Here is an 8,994-nt window from a genome sequence, read left to right on the forward strand (position 1 = left end):
GTCACTGAAGCACTTGTTACTGAGATAAGAAATTAACAATGAGAGAATTACTTGGAATGTAATCTATATTTTTATTAACAATCATCAGACACATTTTACAACAATTTATAATTTGTTAACAATTAACAGTTACAAATCACAACAAACTAACAGTAATAATTTTCTGATCTATTGCACTAACCCGTTGAAAATATAATTGTATGTTGACAACAGAATTATGATTTTAAGTTGATAGAAACTTTCCATATTTCACTCTTATTTCCATTTTCTTTTGTTCCAATTTATAATTATGCAAGTGCTAATTTTCAATAAATTTAGATGCAACATAGCAACAGACATGCCAAAAGGTACAAATCTGCCTTTATCTGAGCTATAAGATGTGACCAAGAGTGGACTGCTTCAACTAGATAATATTCAACCTTAATCTGTTATTTGTCACTATTTAAACCCAAAACCAAAACTCAACTTTCAAATTGACAACTTTTTAACTATAAATAGTGAATAGTGAATAGTACATTTGTAGTCCAATTTGCAATCATACCACATATGACAGTTTTCTTGAATACAGCTTACAAATATAATTTCTATGAAAATTTTCAAATGCAGTGTACGTTATGCTGTCAAAAAACAGATCAACTTAAATGAACGGCCAACTCAATTTGTGCCTCATTGCTATCAAATAAGTAAAAATGAAAAAGTAAATCAAATAAGGTTAACCTCTACAAGAACAATGAAAAATATGTAAACTTTGGTTGAAGAGAAGAGGTACAATTGTAGTAGAGGTATAAACATTGCTGCCACATTGATGAAATTATTATCTGGCAACAATATGGCAAATATTAATAAAAATATCCACAAGTAGCTCAGTTCATGGTTTGTCTGCTATCTGCATTTCAAATCTGTCCAACAGTCTTTTGATTTCCTTGCTGTGAAAATGTTAAGGAATCATAGAGTTCTTATGTATACAAATTAATACTTGTGTGACCTGTTAAAACAGTTCAATAAAGTGCACAACCTAAAAAGATTTGCAAACTTTCTGTGAAGTCTCAAAGATCAGGTTTAAAAACAAAAAATAGTACAATCTTTGGAAATTTTTGCAAAAGAAATGATCTAGGTTAAAAACTGTAAGAGAATTTAATTTCACAAACTAATTACCAACATTTCACTCAGAAATTATTATATTACCAACTTTGAAAATGGTAAATTGTTTTTACATTAATCCACTATATTATTTGCACAATTTCAACATGCCTGCAATCTTTCTTTGAAATTTGAAGTATGTGGGTAAAACATGTAGGAGTCAGTTACTCAATAAAGATACACAGCCCAACATCACATATCATATTAAAGTTTGTTTTGGACTTTGTCCTACTCAGCCAAAAAATCGTCTTATGACCTATGATAAAGTAATAAACATCTAATAAAAACACTATCTGTTCATAAACTAAACATAGAAAGGGGAAATATAAAACCATAATTTTCCATGTAAATGTAAAAAAGAAGATGTGGTATGATGGCCAATGAGACACCTCTCCACAAGAGAGCAAATGGCACAGAAATAAACACCATACTGTAAGGCCTTCAAAAATGAGCAAGGCCCATAGCGTGATAGCTTATAATGTGGTATTGGCTATGCTCATTTTTGAAGGCCGTACAGAGACCTATAGCTGTTAATTTCTGTGTCATTTGGTCTCTTGTGGAGAGGTGTCTCATTGGCAATCATACCACATCTTCTTATTTATATATGAGGTTCTTAAGACTCACTATACATGACAAAATTGTTCATGTCTGAAACTAATATGTGTCTTAGGAACTATTTTTAAAATTTCTAACATATAGCGACTATATCAATGGTAAGGATACATTTGCTCTGCTAGTTTGTTTACTGGCTTCATACTGTTACTCAATTCCTCACATTTTGCCATTAAAGCATACATGGACTGAAAAAAAAAATTACATTCAAATGATTTTTTTAAAAGATTATTGAGCCCCTACTCCCATTCAGCAAAAAATCAAAGTTGGTTATTGAGAAAAAAAAACTAGAGGCTCTAAAGAGCCTGTGTCGCTCACCTTGGTCTATGTGAATATTAAACAAAGGACACAGATGGATTCAACACAAAATTGTGGTTCGGTGATGGTGATGTGTTTGTAGATTTTACTTTACTGAACATTCTTGCTGCTTACAATTATCTCTATCTATAATTGACTTGGCCCAGTAGTTACAGTGGAAAATGTTAGTAAAATTTTACAAATTTTGTGAAAATTGTTAAAAAATGACTATATAAAGGGCAATAACTCCTTAGGGGGTCAATTGACCATTTTAGTCATGTTGACTTCTTTTAAGGTCTTACTTTGCTGTACAATATCGCTGTTTACAGTTTATCTCTATCTATAATAATATTCAAGATAATAACCAAAAACAGCAAAATGTCCTTAAAATTACCAATTCAGGGGCAGCAACCCAACAAAGGGTTGTCCGATTGGTCTGTAAATTTCAGACCAGATAGATCTTGACCTGATTAACAATTTTACACCTGTCAGATTTGCTCTAAATGCTTTGGTTTTTGAGTTATAAGCCAAAAACTGCATTTTACCCCTATGTTCTATTTTATGACGTGGCGGCCATCTTGGTTAGTTGGCCAGGTCACCGTACAAATTTTTCAAACTAGATACCCCAATGATGATTGTGGCCAAGTTTGGTTTAATTTGGCCCAGTAGTTTCAGAGAAGATTTTTGTAAAAGTTAATGACGCAGGACGACGACGAACACAGGACGACGCCGGACGCAAAGTGATGGGAAAAGCTCACTTGGCCCTTTAGGCCGGTGAGCTAAAAACCAAAATGTATACTATCATTCATGTGCTTCATATATATTTCTATTGACTACCTTTTTTTATATGCTAACTTTCCCATGTGTTGAGTTGCAATTTGTCCTTTTTAACCAGCACTTCAGCATAACAGTAAACTTGGCATGTTTTGTATACTAGATGAAACTGGCAACATAGAGTATAGACTTTATTTCTAATCAATATTGGATATATTTCCCTTTGTAAAGAACCAAGTTGTTTTTAAACCTTATTCCTTAATGTAATTCTGTGACCTTTGATTTGATATTTAGCCACATCTGATCTTACTTCTGTCATGCAACAATCATGATTACACACTGAAGATCAAAATTCTTTTATTTTTATCAAAATTTTACATTTTGTGATTTCCTGCGGTGATAGAAAATAGAAATGAGGAATAATAGAGCAAATATAGCCAGTCAAAGTCGTTAAAACTCTTATCATCATTACACTGTTTAATTAAAAGGTAGGTAAATGGTGGCCTTATTTATTGCTAGGTCAAATTTAAAGTAATAAAACTAACTTAATACCTTATCAGAAGTTTGCCATGAAGCTAGACTGGTTATATGTATTGAATATTATACATACCTTAATACTACCATCAACTGAATCACAGGTTGTATCAACAGATGTTTTATATGCACTCAAACATCCCACTGTTATTGCTGACATCTACAATATGAAATACAAGGATATCAATACTGGACCAACCAATATAAACATGCACAGCACAGAACTTGATTACAAATAGTTTCAATATTCCAAAGAAAACGCAAGCTTTGGGTTGCATTTGGCTTTGTAAATTTATGAAAAATCAAAACACAAGTCTTACATAGTCAACATAAAATTTGACTTTGATTGCAACTCTTTTTCAATATTTCACTACAAGCCATGGTCCAGCTTAAGCAAACAGAAATATCTTAATTTTGTTTTCAATAATCCATGTGAGATTGTTATATAACCACCCTAATTTCATTAACTGCAAATCTTCTCTCTACAAAGATGGTTTCGTGAAATTCTTTTACTTTAGTTTTCTCTCTGGACCGTAAAATTGGGGTCAAAACTTTAATTTGGCATTAAAATTAGAAAGATCATATCATGGGGAACATGTGTACTAAGTTTAAAGTTGATTGGACTTCAAATTCATCAAAAACTACCTTGACCAAAAACTTTAACCTGAAGAGGGACGAAAGGACGCACAGACCTGTAAACATAATGCCCCTCTACTATCGTAGGTAGTGCATAAAAACTAATTTAACATGGCAACCAGATAAACCAGGTGCTCCGCAGGGCGCAGCTTTATACGACCGCAGAGGTCGAACCCAGAACAGTTGGGGCAAGTATGGACAAAACATTCAAGCATGATACAGCTCTGAATTTGGATTGTGATCAAATTTTTGACATTACATGGTTTTTTTTTACACAAAACAAATGCCAAGATTTTACAAATCAATTAAAGATTTCTTCTTCAAACTTTTTAAATCTAAAATTAAATAGTTGACACAGCATAGGTTTCTGACACAGAATGAATGTGGTCTAATGAACTTAAAAGGTTTTTTTTGCCTTTGAGCAAATCACTATGCTGTTGAATATTAATCCTCTCAAAAAAATGTTTGAAGAAATTTTCTTTTTATTTATGAAATCTGAAATGAGAAAAATTTACCCCCCCCCTTTTTTTCACATCCCCGTTTCCCTTTTTCAAAACTGATATCAATTCAAATTTCTAATGGAGTTTGCAACAATAACTACTCATTTAAATACATCATAAAATATTAAGATGTAAAAAAACTGCTTGTTATCACTGAATGGTAAAGATTATTTAAATTTATCAGTTGGTAGTAAAAAGTGTATATACATTGTATATTGTATATAACAAAGATTTAAGTTGATTCTGGACAAAGAAAGATAACTCCAATTAAAAAAAATTCTTGCTATTGCACAAATAGGATATTTCTTGCTTACTATTCTAGACAAAGAAAGATAACTCTAATTAAAAAAAAATTTGCTATTTCACAATATTGTGCAATTAGATATTTCTTGCCATTGCACAATACTGTGCAATTGAAAAGACTTGCTATTGCACAATACTTAATATAATAATTTTAGATTCTGATTTGGACCAACTTGAAAACTGGGCCCATAATCAAAAATCTAAGTACATGTTTAGATTCAGCATATCAAAGAGGCCCAAGAATTCAATTTTTGTTAAAATCAAACTTAGTTTAATTTTGGACCCTTTGGACTTTAATGTAGAATTTGAAATTTGAAAACAGGACCAAAAATGAAGAATCTACATACACAGTTAGATTTGGCATATCAAAGAACCCCAAGGATTCAATTTTTGATGAAATCAAACAAAGTTTAATTTTGGACCCTTTGGACCTTAATGTAGACCAATTTGAAAACTGGACCAAAAAAACTTCAATAATCAAGAATCTAAGTACATTTTTAGATTCAACATATCAAAGAACCCAACCGATTCATTTTTTGTCAAAATCAAACTAAGTTTAATTTTGGACCCTTTGGACCTTAATGTAGACCAATTTGAAAACGGGACCAAAAGTTGAGAATCTACATATACAGTTAGATTCGGCATATCAAAGAACCCCAATTATTCAATTTTGATGAAATCAAACAAAGTTTAATTTTGGACCCTTTGGGCCCCTTTTTCCTAAACTGTTGGGACTAAAACTCCCAAAATCAATACCAACCTTCCTTTTATGGTCATAAGCCTTGTGTTTAAATTTCATAGATTTGTATTTACTTATACTAACATTATAGTGCGAAAACCAAGAAAAATGCTTATTTGGGTCCCTTTTTGGCCCCTAATTCCTAATCTGTTGGGTCCTAAACTCCCAAAATAAATACCAACCTTCCTTTTGTGGTCATAAACATTGTGTTTAAATTTCATAGATTTCCATTTACTTAACCTAAGGTTATTGTGCAAAAACCAAGAAAAATGCTTATTTGGGCCCTTTATTGGCCCCTTATTCCTAAACTATTGAAACCAAAACTCCCAAAATCAATCCCAATCTTTCTTTTGTGGTCATAAACCTTGTGTCAAAATTTCATAGATTTCTATTAACTTAAACTAAAGTTATGGTGCGAAAACCAAGAAAATGCTTATTTGGGCCCTTTTTTGCCCCTTATTCCTAAAATGTTGGGACCAAAACTCCCAAAATCAATACCAACCTTCCTTTTATGGTCATAAACCTTGTGTTAAAATTTCATAGATTTCTATTCACTTTTACTAAAGTTAGAGTGCGAAAACTAAAAGTATTCGGACGCCGGACGACGACGACGACGACGACGACGACGACGACGCAGACGCCAACGTCATAGCAATATACGACGAAAATTTTTTCAAAATTTGCGGTCGTATAAAAATACAACAAAAATGTGACTTCAATTATTTACTGCATAACAGAATATGTCTTATGGGAGATAACTTGTATTTAACATCTGATTTATATAACTTGATAAATGGCTGTACTAAGTCAGGAATATGACAGTTATGGTAGTTATCCATTCGTTTAATGTGTTTGAGCATTTGATTTTGCCATTTAATTAGGGACTTTCCGTTTTGAAATTTCCTCGGAGTTCAGTGTTTTTGTGATTTTACTTTTTTAAACAATATATTTTGTGAAAATCACAACAAAATATTTTAATACTTCTTATTTTCATTAAGCACGAATTATAATTAATACCTTGTGCAAGTTTGTTTTCAAGTTTCCCATTAAAAGGTCAAGGTTGTCTGCAACCTTCAGTGCATGCATTTCAAGGTCATGAATTGCTTGAGGGTCAATAGGTGGGATATCATCAGGACTCTGTTGGAACAGACTACTTGGTGATCGAGACACTCCTGATGCTGTCCCTATGGCAGAAGATGTTGAACTGGATACACTTGAATAACTTCTTAGACTGGAACGTCTGCTGCTTGTTGCACTTGATGCTGATAAAAAAGCAGAAAAATACAGAAACATTCATACACCATGCATTAATTTGTAACGTTTAAGTCAAATTTGTTCATTTTTTGGAATGAAAATACATGAAAGGTTTCATTTCTGTTGGTTCTCAGTACGTTCTAGTTATATCATTTGAATTTTTTGCTTTTATTCATTGCAACTATCAAACTTAAGTTTTCATAATCTTTATTTATATTGACTGAAGGGTTTTATTTGATTTTTATCCCCTTAATGGAATGAAATCACCAATAACATCATCAACAACTTTAAATTGAAAACTCTACACGCAGACCTCTGCCATTATTGATTGCCTATCCCATATAAGTGTAAATTAATTAAATGTTCCTGCTGGTATGTGACATTGTCTAGCATTTAGAAAATCCTCAGATTGTTTGTATTACTTTAATAATCTTTAGTGATCCCTATCAAACAAAATTTTTATTGAAGATTTTTTAGTATTTGTTTAATTTGGCTAGAGAAACTTCAAACATAATTTTGAGTCTGGATATGTTGAATTATACCTGTCTGAGTGAGAGGACTACTTCTTTTGATCATTTCTTGCAAATCATCAGCAACAAACTCTATCATATCACCCTTCCTTGTCACTGTACCATGAGGCATACTTTTTGACAACATGGTTTCTTCAATGTTCTCAAATTCAGAGTCTCTCCTTAATGGAATATCAACTGCCGTGCTGCTACTCATAGTCCTGGTGGTGTCAATCTTCTTATGATCATCACTACGACTCCGCCTCTTTTCATGATTTGCTGGTCTGTTACCAGTAAGTATCAAACTTTCTGGACGATTTGTGACATCTGAATTATCCCCTTTCTGTTTGTCATCTTCACTATCTATTGTTTCTATACTTTTATCTTCACTACTTGTATAGTCCAGGGTTTCTATGCTCTTGCTGTCAGAACTATCAGAATCCTTTTGGTTACCTGGCTTTATAGTAGAATCAGTATCTTCAGCTGAAGTCAACCTTGACCTTACCGATGGACTGTTTGACATCATTCCGTCACTAGAACTTTCACTTAACCTTGGCTTCTGACCTTCAGTTACATTTTGTGATAAGTCTTGGCCAAGTTGACTATAAGAATTCATTTCATTTATATTTTTATCTGTGTTATTTTCATTTATCTCATCATATTCCCCATCATTGTGTTCAGGTGTTAATTGTTCTATGTCATCATCCACAGAATTGTCAATATCACCTTGGTCACATGATTCAGTTTTTATATCACTAGCCTCCTTTTTGATATCACTAACCACTGTTTCTATATCACTAGCTTCAGTTTTTATATTGATATCTTCTGTTTCTATATCACTAGCTTCAGTTTTTATATTGAAATCTTCTGTTTCTATATCACTGGCTTCAGTTTTTATATTGATATCTTCTGTTTCTATATCACTAGTTCCAGTTTTTATATTAACATCTTCTGTTTTGATATCACTAGACTCTTTTATAATGCCTGTCTCCTCCATTTTACTTATTCGAGCACAAATAAAATTATTTAAATATATTTATAATTATATGAAAAGTTCTAGGGAGTATCAGAGTAATTACATGACATCAATATCACCACCACATTACCACTAACCAGTCAGTAAAATCTTCCGTACATGTACCACCTGAAATGACATTTAACATTAGGAAATTTATCAAATAAATCATTTTAAATTCAATTTGAACACTTCAGTTCTAATACAGGTTTTTAAAAGCTGAATGAATATATAGTGGTAATGCATGTATGAATCTTAAAAAAATCTTAGTTTAAATAGTATTTAAAACAAAGAACAGCTACACCACTGACCAGTACTATACACTATATAGCTACTACATCTACAATATACCTTGTACACCTTACAATATATAGTAGATTTTACACATTGTTGACCTACATTGTAGGATGAACCTTTTTTTGAAAAAGATCTCTCCTATGCTGCTATTTTGTTTTAAGAGAGACTATAAGGTTATACACAAGAATCTTTTTAAGTCTTTAGAAATAGAGTCTTACATGCATGTATCTTAAGTTTTTCAATCATGAAGTACATGTATATGATTTTGTTTCATAATATCAAATTAAATGGTTACATACATGTAGCTTTTTTCTATTTATATCTATTTGCTCATTTACATAATAAAATGATATTCATGATAAATAATATTATATATCATATGCA

The 8,994-nt window shown here is 31.9% G+C and overlaps 1 protein-coding gene across 1 annotated transcript; it reads right to left on the bottom strand.

The window, feature by feature from the left end:
- Nucleotides 1–501: 501 nt before the first annotated feature.
- LOC143071617 (uncharacterized) lies at nucleotides 502–8,436 on the bottom strand. The gene is made up of 5 exons (XM_076246038.1): nucleotides 7,332–8,436; nucleotides 6,553–6,797; nucleotides 3,434–3,517; nucleotides 1,864–1,940; nucleotides 502–926 (listed from the first exon to the last, which is right to left on the bottom strand). Exons 1-5 carry the CDS (start codon nucleotides 8,293–8,295, stop codon nucleotides 869–871), a joined length of 1,428 nt encoding a protein of 475 aa, XP_076102153.1. The 5' UTR covers nucleotides 8,296–8,436; the 3' UTR covers nucleotides 502–868.
- Between the last annotated feature and the right edge of the window lie 558 nt (nucleotides 8,437–8,994).

Source organism: Mytilus galloprovincialis, chromosome 1 (assembly GCF_965363235.1).
Source record: "Mytilus galloprovincialis chromosome 1, xbMytGall1.hap1.1, whole genome shotgun sequence".
Lineage (NCBI taxonomy): Eukaryota > Metazoa > Mollusca > Bivalvia > Mytilida > Mytilidae > Mytilus > Mytilus galloprovincialis.

Bases quoted from the DNA above. Each gene is read 5' to 3' on its own strand.
- LOC143071617 (XM_076246038.1), bottom strand. From the start codon at position 8,295: ATGGAGGAGACAGGCATTATAAAAGAGTCTAGTGATATCAAAACAGAA. The intron at 3,518-6,552 runs GTATTAATTATA...TTCATATTGTAG, and splicing joins TGAAAACAAACTTGCACAAG to ATGTCAGCAATAACAGTGGG. The intron at 1,941-3,433 runs GTATGTATAATA...TTTTTTTTTCAG, and splicing joins CAGTTGATGGTAGTATTAAG to TCCATGTATGCTTTAATGGC.